This window comes from Typopeltis vanoorti, chromosome 5, assembly GCF_054136105.1.
Source record: "Typopeltis vanoorti isolate ZY-2024b chromosome 5, IOZ_Tvanoo_1.0, whole genome shotgun sequence".
In the NCBI taxonomy this organism is placed as follows: Eukaryota; Metazoa; Arthropoda; class Arachnida; order Uropygi; family Thelyphonidae; genus Typopeltis; species Typopeltis vanoorti.
This window is the reverse complement of record NC_143553.1, coordinates 54828596-54843804: the sequence shown is the minus strand read 5'-3', so window position 1 is coordinate 54843804 and position 15209 is coordinate 54828596. Positions and strand designations below refer to the sequence as shown.

General features: G+C 38.0%; 1 protein-coding gene across 1 annotated transcript in view; it reads right to left on the bottom strand.

The window, feature by feature from the left end:
• The window catches only part of LOC150106422 (uncharacterized), a 766385-nt gene that overhangs the window by 213741 nt on the left and 537435 nt on the right, over positions 1-15209 (bottom strand). Inside the window, exons 36-37 of the mRNA XM_090392993.1 lie at positions 9108-9230; positions 1644-1766 (exon numbers count right to left, since the gene is read on the bottom strand). Coding sequence (XP_090249119.1) covers positions 1644-1766; positions 9108-9230 — 246 coding nt within the window. The remainder of the gene's footprint in view (positions 1-1643; positions 1767-9107; positions 9231-15209) is intronic.

Genomic DNA, 15209 nt, shown 5'->3' with positions numbered 1-15209 from the left:
TTGCCCTGATATGTTGTTCTTTTTTGAGGTCTATTCTTATAATGGCTCTGAGGAGTCTGTGGTCAGAATCTATGTTGAAGTATGTTTTGCCTATTGTACCAATATTTTGTACCAGTCTTTTACAGTCTGTTAAAATGTGGTCAATTTCATTTTTTGTCTCCATTCGGTGATTGCCAAATCCATCTTCTTCCTGGGCATTTGTTGAAAAAAGTGTTTATGATAAAGAGTTGTTCAGCTGCAGCAAATTCAGCTAATCTCTCTCTCTCTCTCTCTCTCTCTCCTCTTCTATTTCTTTCTCCCAGGCCATGTGGTCCTATGAACTTTTCATTTTCTTTTCCACATCCTATTTCGGCATTAACGTCACCACCAATGAATGTGTATGTTGACTTGTAATTTAATGCCTGTTCAAGATTCAAGTAAAAATTTTCTATTTCTTGATTACCTGCTACAGATATTGGAGCATAACAGGATATTAATTTTATTGTTATATTGTTCTTTATTCCAATTACAAGTACACCTATTCTTTCAGATATGATGTTACAAGAAAGGATCGACTTGTGAGCTTAGATTTAACAACGAAGCCCACTCTGCCTTGTTTGCCATTGTTTGAGGATGCTCCGAGGAGTATCTGTGAGCCATTGTACCATCTTGCTGTCAATTCTTTCAATCTTTTTGTTTCATTCACTAGCAGGATATCCAAGTTGATATTGGTTAGTTCTTTGATTAATAAATCTATTCTGTAGTCTCTTGCCAAAGTTCAAGTATTGAGGGTACCGATTGCTATTTTCATAGATTTAAGAGGTGGCCTGTTTTCATCTGTGAGATTCTTAGCACCCCTGGCCTCATTCGGTGCCTTACTACCGCTGTAGAAAGGTGAGTGTGTGCCGTGCAGGACTCGGGGCTGTTTCTGTTGTAATAATAATATATATATATATATTATTATATTTAAGGGCGCTTCTTTGGGAAAGAGGGAGGGTTTTATGGGAACCAGGGGCAGGGAAGAGCGTTAGCAGGATGTGAGCCGTTTCGATCGTGCTATCGTCATCAAAACAGTTTTGGAATAAGACACCTTCATCAGAACATTTCGGGATAAGACACTTATCCCGAAATGTTCTGATGACGATAGCACGATCGAAATGGCTTGCATCCTGCTAATGCTCTCCCCCACCCCTGGTTCCCATAAAGCCCTTCCCAAGAAGTGTCCTTCCTTAAACATAATAATAATAATATATATATATATATTATTTAAAAAAAAAACCTGGGTTTTCTAATTTAATCTTCCCACCTTGCTTCAAACACTCCCCATGTTTCCTACCCCCCTTTTTTTTTTGAATAGCCTAATAGCAGAAGTATGGAGAATGAAGACATCCTAACATCCAAATAAAATATGTGCAAAATTTCTTCCTCCATTAGTCTGCATATATTTACCTTTAAAATACACTTATAATGACCTAAAAATCCTTGAGTAAAAAGCCAATGTATTTAAAATAAGGAACATTCCTAAACGAAAACAGGCTAACATAGCCGTATAAATCATATAGTTTTTTAGGAGGAGTAACATGGGAATTTTCCCAGAAATAATACCTATAAATATAGAACTAATTTGTAACAAGGTAAATGGCTCAAATACAAAAAAGGATATGCTGTAAGTGCAAGAGGATGCCTCTTACATAACTTCTTAGCAGTATTCTCATTTACTGAAGATACTTGATAGCAGGCACCTGAGCTTATGGTTCGTTTTATCTGAGAAATTTCTGCCTTGTTTTCTGAAATAAATTTTTTCTAAGATGAGGCAATCAACTTTATCATTTAATACATGAGTTAAATAAATAGCTATAAAATATTTGAACTACTTGCTTTCTTATATATTAAAATATACATTTTTATAAGATTTTAAATGTAAAATAAATTCTGTTTGGATTAAAATATTTGCAAAGATTCATATAAGGGTCGCTCAAAAAACATTTTCCATGCATTTTATTATTATGAGCAGAAATTTATGAAAATAATACAGAATATTTACATTGTTTTTATTTGCAAACAGTATTTTTGGTAGAAGTACCTTGTAGTTTAAGCTCTCATTTCAGCAAAAATCCTACTATCAACTTTCAACTTAGATGTATCTCATTAATGAATACATATAATAACATGAAAAAAATAATGTTATCTCACTCACTTACCCTCACACACACACACACACACACACACACACAGGTGGCCATAAAGACGAGGAATTCAGATCCCTGTAGCAAAAAATGTATTGGACAAAATTCAACTAAACTGCGTAACTTTGGAATATGGAGTGTTTTGATTTACAGAAAAAAAAAAGCAAAAAGTAAAAAATCTGCCACCAGAGGTCAATTGGTGCTAGAATCACATGATATTTGCATAATCTCACTGTTTCCACTGAGAAGTTAGTGGATATAAGGAAGATTGAAATGGATTCACTTCATTCTGGTTAGATTAAAGTGCTATGGATCGCACCTTACAAGAACATTGCTACTCAAGTGACCAACAACGTGGTAATGCTAATGCTGTGCTTCGAGAATTCTGGTGTTTTTGAAGGATATGAGAAAAGGTCCAATAACAAATCTTAGAAAAATAGTTTTACAATGTGAAAATAGTGGATTAGTAACTAGGCCAAGACAAGGAAGCAAACAGATTATTCCTCAACAAGTTGATGAAGTTGCAACTGCCATCATGGAACACTGAATGAATAACGCACAAGGATCTAGCAGTACTTGGGCAATATCGAGGCAAATGAACCTGCCATACTCAAACCTGCATCAAATACTGAGGTTTTTCCCCCTACAAGATCTCCCATACTCAAGCTTTGGTTCATTGTGATGCGGAAACTTGACTGCAGTTTGCACAGACATTCTTGGCTCAAATGGAGGTGGATGAAGCATGGGCGTGGAAGATCTTATGGAGTGACGAGGTTCATTTGTATCTGAACGATAGTGTTAATTCACACAATTGCTGCATTTGGGCTACGAATAACTCTCATGTGTTCCATCAGATCCTTTACACTCACCGAAAGTCATCACGGTGTGGTGTAGTTTCACTGCACTGTTCATTATTGGTCCATCCTTTTTCGAAGAACTTTGCACAACAAGACTAGTGACTTGTACCATCTGCTGTTAGGTATCAAGAGATGCTGCGCAACTGCAGCAGTGAAGATGATTTGACCATATTCATGCAGGATGGAGCACCACCTCACACTGGATTGCTGGTACAGTGAATGTTACAAAAACACTTCACAGAACACAGAGTGATTAGTCATGCATTTCCCACAGCATGGCCACCTGGTTTGCCTGATCTCAACCCCTGTGACTTTTGGTTGTGGGGCCAATGCATGGTGTATGAAGGCCATGTTCCTGATTTAGCAATCTTGAAGGACAGAATAACGCAGCATGTGAGGTAAATCAAAGATCTGTTGTGTTCTGCTGTAGAAAATGTCATTCACGGAATGCAGTCCTTATAACATCTGAAAGGAGTACATATTGAACCACATCTGTAAGTTATACAAACACCAAAATTGATTTGTTGTGTCTCTTCTAGCCATTACTGTTTAATCAATCCCAGATCACATGCTTATAATGCCAGATGTCCCCTGGTGGCAAAATTTATACTTTTTTTTATCTTTAAATCAAACCCTCATATTCCAGAGTGTACTTACACAAAGTTTGGTTGAATTTATTATAATTATTATTAACATATGACCTCCATGGAGTCAGAGACTCATCATGGGAGACACACTATTGCACACCATGCTCATCCAACTGTGCTTTAAACTGATTTAATGTGTCTACATTCACAACACACTTAGGTTGCATTCCATTCACCAACCACTGTGCATGCAAAGAACCCACTCCTCTCTCCTCTGTTTGCATCCTCCTAATACAGTTTCCAGTGATGGCCTCTTGTTCTACCGCCTTCATTCATTCTATGAAAAATCTCTTCCATGTCAACCTGATAACAATCCCTGACTAGCTTATTTGTTGAAAGTTTATTTTCCACTTGGTTAGAGTATAATAAATTTAGTTTAATCCTTTATCCAAGTGTGAGCAAACAAAGTTTGCGCCTGAAAGTATCTTCAGGACTGGGTTAAGGTGGTACACACCAGGGCAACTCGTTGCAAAGGTGGAGCAAGCTACCAACACTCCTATCCTAGTATCTCCTATAATGCAAAACACATCTCCTTGCGGATATGTCTATTGTTATGCATTAAGGGAAGGGCCACTACCCAGACCGGTTTCGACCTTTATTGAGGTCTCTTCAGTGGGAGCCAGGCCCAAGTCGATATATCAGGCAGAAGCATTTGCAGGTCATCTCCACCTATAGGAATTGCCAATTGGTGTGCCACCCTTTTTTAATAAATTACTCTGGATTTAGAGAAAGATGTTGAAAGTTTATTTTCCACTTGGTTAGAGTATAATAAATTTAGTTTAATCCTTTATCCAAGTGTGAGCAAACAAAGTTTGCACCTGAAAGTATCTTCAGGACTGGGTTAAGGTGGTACACACCAGGGCAACTCGTTGCAAAGGTGGAGCAAGCTACCAACACTCCTATCATAATAGGTGGAGATGACCTGCAAATGCTTCTGCCTGATATATCGACTTGGGCCTGGCTCCCACTGAAGAGACCTCAATAAAGGTCGAAACCGGTCTGGGTAGTGGCCCTTCCCTTAATGCATAACAATAGACATATCCGCAAGGAGATGTGTTTTGCATTATAGGAGATACTAGGATAGGAGTGTTGGTAGCTTGCTCCACCTTTGCAACGAGTTGCCCTGGTGTGTACCACCTTAACCCAGTCCTGAAGATACTTTCAGGCGCAAACTTTGTTTGCTCACACTTGGATAAAGGATTAAACTAAATTTATTATACTCTAACCAAGTGGAAAATAAACTTTCAACATCTTTCTCTAAATCCAGAGTAATTTATTAAAAAAGAGTGGCACACCAATTGGCAATTCCTATAGGTGGAGATGACCTGCAAATGCTTCTGCCTGATATATCGACTTGGGCCTGGCTCCCACTGAAGAGACCTCAATAAAGGTCGAAACCGGTCTGGGTAGTGGCCCTTCCCTTAATGCATAACAATAGACATATCCGCAAGGAGATGTGTTTTGCATTATAGGAGATACTAGGATAGGAGTGTTGGTAGCTTGCTCCACCTTTGCAACGAGTTGCCCTGGTGTGTACCACCTTAACCCAGTCCTGAAGATACTTTCAGGCGCAAACTTTGTTTGCTCACACTTGGATAAAGGATTAAACTAAATTTATTATAGCTTATTTGTCTCAATCATATTCCCCTGCCTTCCTATTCACAAGGTGTTACAACTTACATCCTACCAAGTGTATACTTCTCATTCCATTGTTGCTGACCAAATCTCAAAACCTTACACTTTGCAACACTGAACTGACAATTCCATTTACCAGCCCATTTATGCAATCTATTCAAGTCCTCTTGTAAGGCCATAACATCTGCTTGACTCTGCATTTCTCTTTCCAGTTTTACATCATCAACTAGCACCATCCTCTCATAGCCATTTTTTCTTCTACTTGCCACATGGAGAAAAAAAATGACTGATTTTTTTATCTTGATTGGCTAATTTCTTCTCAAGCTGCACTATTGCTGTCTTTATCAACTGAGTCAACTTCCTGCTCTTTGTACTCTTCATGCAACTGATCATTACCAACACTTGTCTGTATTGATCAGTTGCATGAAGAGTGATCATTACCAACATTCGTCCTGTATTGCCTCCATGGTTGCTTCTTCCAGATTTCATACTTAATCTCTTCATTCATCCATTTTACTTCTACCTTGTTTAGCCTTTTTTAATCTTTGGAATAGACTCAGACATTGCTGCTATTAAACAGCACTTGATCAATACCCAGTGTTTGTTTTCTTCCCACTCAACTCCTTTTCACACACCATAACTCCCAGTTGTCTCCTAAGCTTTTTATAATCACCAGTCTTGTAGTTCCACATTAAAAGTTCTCATATGACTTGCTGCAATCCAGGTGACTGGGTTGCAGCCAGTCATATGACCACTCTCATTTCATGGTCACTCTCACCAACAAGGAGAACGTTAGACATTCCATTCACATCACCTGATGACATAACCAGATCTAAGATTCTTAACCCTTGCGTGCCCTCTGTTACATATTATCTAAGTCCCTTAAGAAGAAGAACTAAAGAAATTCATTATCCTTATTTGCAAGTGCTATCTCTTCATTCCAATCAAGACTGCCATAATTAAAATAACCCATAACGATCACTCTATGCTTATGTCTCCATCTTCCACATTCCCTGAGCAACATTCCACCAAATATCTCACTCTATCCATCTCTGCTTTACACGATACTACTTCAAAACTACTGCCCCCCCCCCACCCCCACCCTTGTATCTCAAACCTTTTGTGGACATAATTCTTCTGCTATAACCAGCAATGCTCCCCTCTGCCCTCATGCCTTTCCTGGCATTATATCCATCCATTTTTATTCCTGTCAAGATATCATTCTCAACCAAATATCTTTGGGCACATAAACTCAATCTATGCTACAATTTTATCTCCCTTATTTCTGATACTCCTGGCATTCATAAATAAGCATAACAATTAGTTTTTTGGTCTATAACCAATCTACTCATACTGCCCCCCTCTCTGTGGCTTCTCTTTACTTGTTCTCATCTACTCATCTGTGCCATATGCCCCAGCTCCAGACTTAAACTCCCATGTAATCCAGGCCATTTCATTCCTATGCTGACCATCCACACACAAATGCACTCATCACTTATACTATTATTATACCATCATGAACAAATGCTGTCCCATCTTCATATTTTCAATATCTAGGTGGATGCCTAACATCAGTGTATATCACAAAAAAAGGGCGAGGATTGGATGTTGGGCCAGAAGCACTGGTTCTCTGAATTCCTTAAAGGCTATGCTGAGATCAAAGCTATATAACCTCACAGATTACATGGCTTTGAATTATAAGTAGTAGTAGGTTGTAGTAGCAATTATAATAAATTCATTAATTAGCTACGATATTTTGTGTTGAAAGTTTATTTTTCACATGGTTAGACTATAATTTTTGTGATTTTCCAATCAGAAAATATCAAAAATGATCAGAATTGCCCATAACAAACATCTGTTAAAAGTTATTGCTTGTTATTGTTATTATTATTATTCAGGTCTCCATGGAGTCAAAAGACTCATCGTGGGAGGTCCTTCCTAAGAAACACAAAATCTATCATATCACTCCTTAAACTCATTGATCGTTCTCGCTTTCACCACTCCATCAGGCAATGCATTCCATGATTCAACCACCCTCCATGCAAAGAAACCACTCCTCACTCTCTTGCTCACAGTTTCCTTTCGTAACTTCCAGGGATCGCCTCTTGTCATCACTCCTTCTCCCTGTTCAACCAAGCAAAACAACTCCCCAGTCAACCCTGTAACCTCTCAACAGTTTAAAAGTCTCAATCATATCACCTCTCCTTCTTCTATCCACCAAACTCTGCAGTCCATATTTCCTCAGCCGATCCTCATAACTAACATGGTACAGTCCTGAAACCATCTTTGTTATCTGCTTTTGTACCCTTTCCACAGTTAATTTATCCCCTTCAAATCCTGGGGACCAAATCTGAGAACAATGGTCTAAGTGGTCTGATCAGAGACTTATACAACAGAATGATAATCCTTTTATCTCTGCAGGTCAGTGTCCTTCTCATTATTGCAGCAATCCTCTGTGTTACCTTCACCACCTTTGCAATATGTCCCCTAAATTTCAGGTTTCTATCAATCATCAACCCCATATCTCTTGTCTCCCCTACTTCCTCCAGTATAACTCCTCCCATAGAGTATGCTGCATCCCATTGATGTGTCCCAAACCTCAAGACCTTACATTTTGCTGCATTAAAATGACACCCCCATTCATTTGCCCATCTATCTAGCTTATTCAAATCCTCTTGCAGGGCTACCACATCTGCACTATTACTAATAATCCTTCCCAGCTTAGCATCATCTGCAAATAACTGAATATCCCCTTGCAATCCACTGACAATGTCATTGATATAAACATTAAACAATATAGGTCCTAGTACTGAGCCTTGTGGGACCCCATGTAACCCTCTGCTTCCTTGAAACTGTCCCACCATACCCAACTCTCTGATACCTATCGGACAGCCAATCCTGAATCCAGGTGACCAATCTGACATCCAGACCCATGTGCTGCAACTTAAATATCAGCTTATCATGTGGCACCCTGTGAAATGCTTTTGCTGTCTAAGAAAATGGCAGCATATGCCTTTTCCCCATCTAATGCTCTTGTAACTTTATTATAAAAGGCTAGCATATTGCTAAAACAAGAGCACCCCTTCACAAAATCCATGTTGACTCTCACGGATAACACTACCCTCATCTGCCCAAGGTGAAGAAAAAAAAAAAAGACCTGATGCACACAAAAAGCTTCAGGGTCCTCACCTTCTAGTTCAACTCATCTGCTTAACTAATGATACAGTACTGATAATTCATTCAGTTTCTTAGTGTAAATGTTTTTTATTATTTAGCTAAATAAACAAAGAAATTTCTTCAAAATAAAAATGGAAAAAAATTCATTTGTATAATATATTACAAGTTTATCTTTTGTTGTATTTATTGAATTACAGAGTATTCATTTACTTTTATGTGTCATTTTTCACTTTTTATCTTATACAGCTGCATTTCAATCCAGTCACCTATTACAGATCACAATGTAAGTGATGCTGCATTCTTTAAAAAAATCCAATCTGCTCTCACATTCCAAGAAGTGATATGAATGTGCATGATGTGTGCAACTATAATGGGAAGTGCAAAATTTGAGGGCATGAATTTTAATGCCTTATTTGTAATTCTGGTCTGCTATAGTGCCTTTTCTGAACTTGAGTTACTGAGAATATTAAGCATAAAATAAAATAGCAACCACTGCTATTGGAATTCATGCTAGGATTTCTGTCTTTAGTAGTGTGTAACAATACACCAATTCCTTATAACAATGCTTACTGTAATAAGCATATAATCTAATAACATTAAATACAAGGATTAAATACAAGAATTACCTGAAGGCAGTGGTGGTGTACTAGGCGTAGCTGAAACATTGGAAGCAGGAACTAAAACATTTTTCTTACTGCATGCTTTTTTAACTTTCATGGAATTTGTAGGGCTGGAGTTAGTTACAAAGCCTAACCATGAAAAATAAACAGAAACATTACTCTGTTTATACATTTCTGTCATTTAATTTACAAGTGGGAAAAAGGTAAATGACAGTTAACTGATGTGAAGCATAAAAAATAGCTACTATAGTAAAGCATTAACATGTAACTGCATGTAAGCCAGCTGAAGGCTCCAAAACCTGTGATGTAAGGAAAAAAATGTAAAATGAGTTATACTATTATCAACTATTAATATAGTAAGGTTACTTTACTTTGAAGTAGACCATGACAATATCTAAATAACAACCCCTATACTTTTATGTGGCTAAGCTACTAGGTTATTTTTAATTCTTTCTGATGGGATTTAACTTCCCTATCATCAATAACCTCTTGAATAGCACATCGTCTGCTGGAAACAACTGAATATCTCCTTCCATATAATATGCTCTATCAAAAACAAATAAAGTGAAAGCAGTAATCCAAGAACATATTCCTGTGGACCCCCCCCCATGCACACAACTAGAGTTGCCTTCCTTTTCTAAGGCAGTGCTACTCCATATACTTGCTTTAATATGGCCAATCTCCTATTCACTTCACTAATCTATCTCATTATTACAGACCCTATTAACATGAAATGAGGAATAAGGCAAGGATGTGTGCTGTCACCTCTTCTTTTTAACATATACTCAGAAGCCATATTTCAAAAAAGATCTTAAAAGGAAGAGAGGAAGGGATTAATGTAAATGGTGAAATCATCAGTAACATCCGATATGCTGATGACACAGCTCTCCTGGCTGACAATATTCAGGATCTTCAAAATCTTCTGGAACTAGTGAATGAAGAGAGTGAAAAAATGGGATTAAAAATAAATATCACCAAAACTAAATTCATGGTCATAAGCAAGAAACCAATTCTTAATTCATCACTTTCTTTAAATGGGAAACAAATAGAAAGAGTGACAAAGTTTAAATATCTCGGATGCTGGTTAAATGAAGAATGCAATCCAGAAATGGAAATAAAAGTTAGAATTGAAATGGCAAGAAAAAATTTTCTCCTGATGAAATCAACACTGTGTAACCGCAACTTAAACTTAGAGCACGCATGGTTAAACGCTATGTATGGTCTATACTGCTGTACAGTGCAGGAACTTGGACCTTGAAGACAACATCAATAAAAAAACTTGAAGCCTTTGAGATGTGGTTAAACAGACAAATGTTAAAAATCCCATGGACAGCAAAAACGTTCAATCAGGAAGTTACGGAACAAATGGGGAAATCACGTGAACTTTTAGATACCATAAAAAGAAGGAAAACTGCATATCTTGGTCACCTACTTCGTAATGAACCATATAAAACTTCCATTGCTTATAAAGGGGAAGATAAATGGAAGAAGAGGACAAGGAAGACTAAGAAAATCTTGGCTGGCATGAGCTCTGAGGGACTGTTTAGAGTTGCTGAGGATCGCTCAAAATTTGCCAAGGTGGTTGCTGACCTCTGATAAGAGATGGCAATCAAAGAAAAAGAAGAATCTAATCCATCATAGACTATTCTAAAATAAAATAACTTTGTTACTAGTATTATTAGAAAATCGACCTAATTTTTCCCATTCTAGAGAATTAGAAAAAGTGGAAAAAATGTTTAACAAAGCAAAGACAAGATAAGAAAAAGGATCAGAACAAGAAGAGGCAGGAAAGCACTGAACTTGGTAATCATCATCATAATAGTAAAAACAAGGTAAGTCAATTAAAATCTAAGAAAAAAAGAGGTGATATGGTATGGTAATGCAATTAAAATTTGTGGTTGTCAAGGGAGTCACTGCTTCTAGTTTCCAGGGGGCAAAATTAACAGATGTAAACAGAAAAGAAAAGTAAAAGAGATGGTAGTTCTGGTAGGAACTAATAATTTAAGTAGCGACAAATATAGTATGAGAGAGGATATGGAAGGTGTGTTGGAAGAAGCGAGAAAGAAATGCGAGAGTGTAAAAATTGTAGGTTTGCTACCCAGATACAGCAGTACCGAGTTAAGGAGGAGGACAATGATAGCAAATGATTCCATGCACAGACTGTGTAGAAGAAATGGATGCAAGTTTTTAGATGTGTATGTGTGTGTAGTGTGTTCAATGGTAGAAAAGACTGGACAGCCTGCACTTGAATTCATTTGACATCAGGAGCTTGGAAAAATTACTTATTGGGATGAAACCTAATGTAGAGAGCCAGGGAAACTAGATCATCAAGGGAGGAATGAGAAAAATGTGTGTGTAAGTTCAGCTATGGTATGCATATATGATAAAGATATGAGTGGCTTTGAACATGGTTATGCATCTGGCAAAGAGTGGAAATATGCGCTTTGGGTTTGGACCTTTTGAGTATGTCTGGGAAGGAGAAAAGTTCTACAAGGCAAAATAGATTGCATATCTAATTATAAGAATAGGCTAGGTACTATTTTTTTTATGTCTATACACAAATGTCAGGAGCATCAGAAACAAAGGGGTTGAGTTTGTTGCGTTATTGAATGCAATGTGGCCTAACACTGTTAGCATTAGTGAAACCTGGCGATCAGAATCAGATATGGTAACTGGGATCGAGTGTAATGGGTATACTATTTTTAGGGATGACAGAAAAGATAGGAGAGGAGGAGTACTACTAATGATATCCAATGACTTAAGTCCAGTTAGGGTAGATTTGCAAGAAAACAATTATGGTAACAATGTCCCATGTAGTGCTGAGTTTAAAGCTATCTTTTGTGCAGTGGAGGCTAACAGAATGAAATATATGGTGGGGGTGTTGCTACAGACCTGGCAGCTATGATGCATCATTATCTTGATTATCATAGCTGGTAATCTTTTCACCTCCAAATCCACCACCTTACACTGTGCACACCGATGTCCATTCTCCTTTGCCAAAACTACCAGTCTATTTAAATCATCCTATAAGATCTCTACATCAACTTCACTAACTGATATGTATCATTAGCTAACAACTGAATGTTTCCTCTCAGATCATTTCCTATATCATTAATGTACAAACGAAATAGGAGTAGCCCACACATACAGAGCCCTGTGATTAGTATTGCTATTTTGTTATTGTGTTTATATTAATATTGTGTTTTGTGAGGATAGAAGGGATAAAAAGGGAGGGGGAGTGCTATTGATGATAGAGAAAGAGTTATGTCCATACAAGGTAGAGATGCAAGAGGGAAATAGGGCCAGTGGTTTTGAGGCAGTATGGTGTGAGATAGAGGTGAATAGAATCAAATACTTGGTGGGATGTTGTTATAGACCTGGTAATGTGGATGGTGGTGATAGTGAAATGTATAGTCAAATAAGCCAAGCAAATAAGAAAAGGGTGATCATTATGGGTGATTTTAATTATGGCAATATAGACTGGAATGAAGAGATAGCGACTGGAAGTAAAGAAAATGAGTTTCTTGAGTTTTTGAGGGATAACTACCTCAGACAGTATGTAACAGAGGGCACACAAGGATTAAGGGTCTTGGATTTGGTCATCTCATCGGAGGATGTAATTATAAATGAGGTGTCAAATCATCCACCAATTGGTGAAAGTGACCATGAGGTGATTACTTGGGTGGTTGCCAGCAGTGCAAGGACCCCTGTGAAAAAAGGGTATATGTGGAACTACAAGGGGGGTGATTATGAAGAGCTCAGGAGACAGCTTGCAGATGTAGCATGGAATGAGGAGTTAGCTGGAAAAGAGATCAATGCAGCTTGGGGGATTTTCAAAAACTATTTAGTAGATGCAATGTCTAAATGTATAAAATGGGTGAGAAGGTTAAATAAGGTAGGTGTGAGATGGATGAATAAAGAGATTAAGCATGCAATACAGAAAAAAAAGGCATTGTGGAGACAGCATAAGAGAAGTGGAAGTAACCAATTTCATGAGGTCTACAAAGACCAGGCAAGGAGGGTGACTTGGTTGGTGAGAGTAGCTAAAGAGAGGTATGAACAGCAGTTAGCTAATGAAGCCAAAAAGAATCCTAGGGAGTTCTTTCGATATGTAGCCAGCAAAAGAAAGAATGATTATGGAAGGATGACATTGATTGGAGGAAATGGTATAAAGACAGCTGTTGCAGAATGTGTTGTGGAGATACTTAATGAGCAATTCATAAAGATCTTTCAATCTTGTGAATGTGACTTCATGGAGAGATTAAGAGCAGTTGATGATGGGGAGGAGAGACTGACTGTAAGTGAGCAAGAGGTGTTTGGGGAGTTGAGTAAACTAGATGTAAATAAGGCTGTGGGACTTGATAATATATCACCACGTATTCTGAAGGAGTGTGCTAGAGAGTTGACACCTGCCTTGACATATTTTTTTAATACGAGTCTTGCACTTGGTCAAGTTCCTAAAGAGTGGAAGGAGGCCAAGATTGTGCCACTTCATAAAGGAGGTGATCGAACTCAAGCATCAAACTATAGGCCTATCTGTGTGTCAGGTGTTGTGGTTAAGTTGTTGGAGAAGCTTGTGAGAACTAGGATCCAGAGTTGGGTTGACAACAATGGTATAATTTTTGATGGACAGCATGGATTTGCTAAAGGGAGGTCATGTTTTAGTAATCTACTTACTTATTACAATAAAGTGACTGCTTCCTTGGACAGAGGAGAAGGATACACAGTAATATACTTGGATTTCGCAAAAGCTTTTGATAGAGTACCTCATGATAAGTTGACAGTCAAACTAGAGCAGATGGGGTTGGATATTAGATTAGTGCATTGGATTGGAGACTGGCTATCTGATAGGTATCAACAAGTTGTGTATGGGGGTGCAATATCCAGGAAAGGGAAAGTCACTAGTGGAGTGCCTCAGGGGTCTGTTTTAGGGCCATTACTATTTAACTTATATATTAATGATATTGGTGAAGATTTGGATGGAGATATTCAGTTGTTTGCAGATGATGCAAAGTTGGGACGAACCATAAAGAGTAGTGAAGATGTTGTGGCCTTGCAAGAAGACTTGAATAAATTGAGTGATTGGGCAAGCAAATGGGGATGTGAGTTCAATGTTGCAAAATGTAAGGTTTTAAAATTTGGAAAACAAAGATGGGATGCAGAATTTATGCTTGGTGAGAATATATTGTTGGAAGTAGAGGAAATAAGAGATCTGGGGGTGATAGTGGATAAGGATCTAAAATTTAGGGGACACATCGCCAAAATTGTGAAGACAACACAAAGACTTCTGGGAATGATGCAGAGAACACTGACATGTAGAAGTAGGGAGATACTTGTTCCAATGTATAAGGCTTTGATTAGGCCACACTTGGACTATTGTGCCCAGATTTGGTCACCGGGTTTTCAGAAGGATGAGGAGATGTTGGAAAGGGTCCAAAGGCGACTGACTAAGGTAGTTTCTGACCTCTGGAATGTCGAGTATGAGGAAAGATTGAAAAGATGTAATTTGCAGAGACTAGTGGAGAGAAGGAAGAGGGGAGATATGATAGAGACCTACAAGTTGGTAAGGGGTTGCTATAGGATCAATGGTGGAGAAGTTCTACAGCGAATAGTGGGAGATCAGGGGAGAACCAGAGGTCATCCCTGGAAACTGTATAAGGAGGGCATGAGTAAGGGAGTGAGAGGCAGGTTTTTTTCGTGCAGAGTTGTGAGTGATTGGAATGCCCTGCCTGAGAGCGTGGTGTCTGCAAGTAGTTTGAATGTGTTTAAGACACGGTATGATGAGATGTGTGTGTAAGATAAAAGGACCTCCTAGATGAGTCTTTGACTCCATGAGGTCTTGTTTTAATAATAATAATAATAATTTCTGTTTACATTTCTCCATTTGAGAGAAAGTCAACGTAAAATGTGCTATTACCAAGTAATGATCTGTATCAACTCCTCTGCAGGTATGGATGTTTCTTAAATGCCTTGTATCAAGTATTGTTTATCATTATATGGTCTATTTGATCATTTAGTGTTCCATCTGGGGAGAGCCAAATTAGTTTATAATCATTTCTTCTGGATAAGTATGTAATCTAACTGTAACATCATTGGTTTAGATGTCAG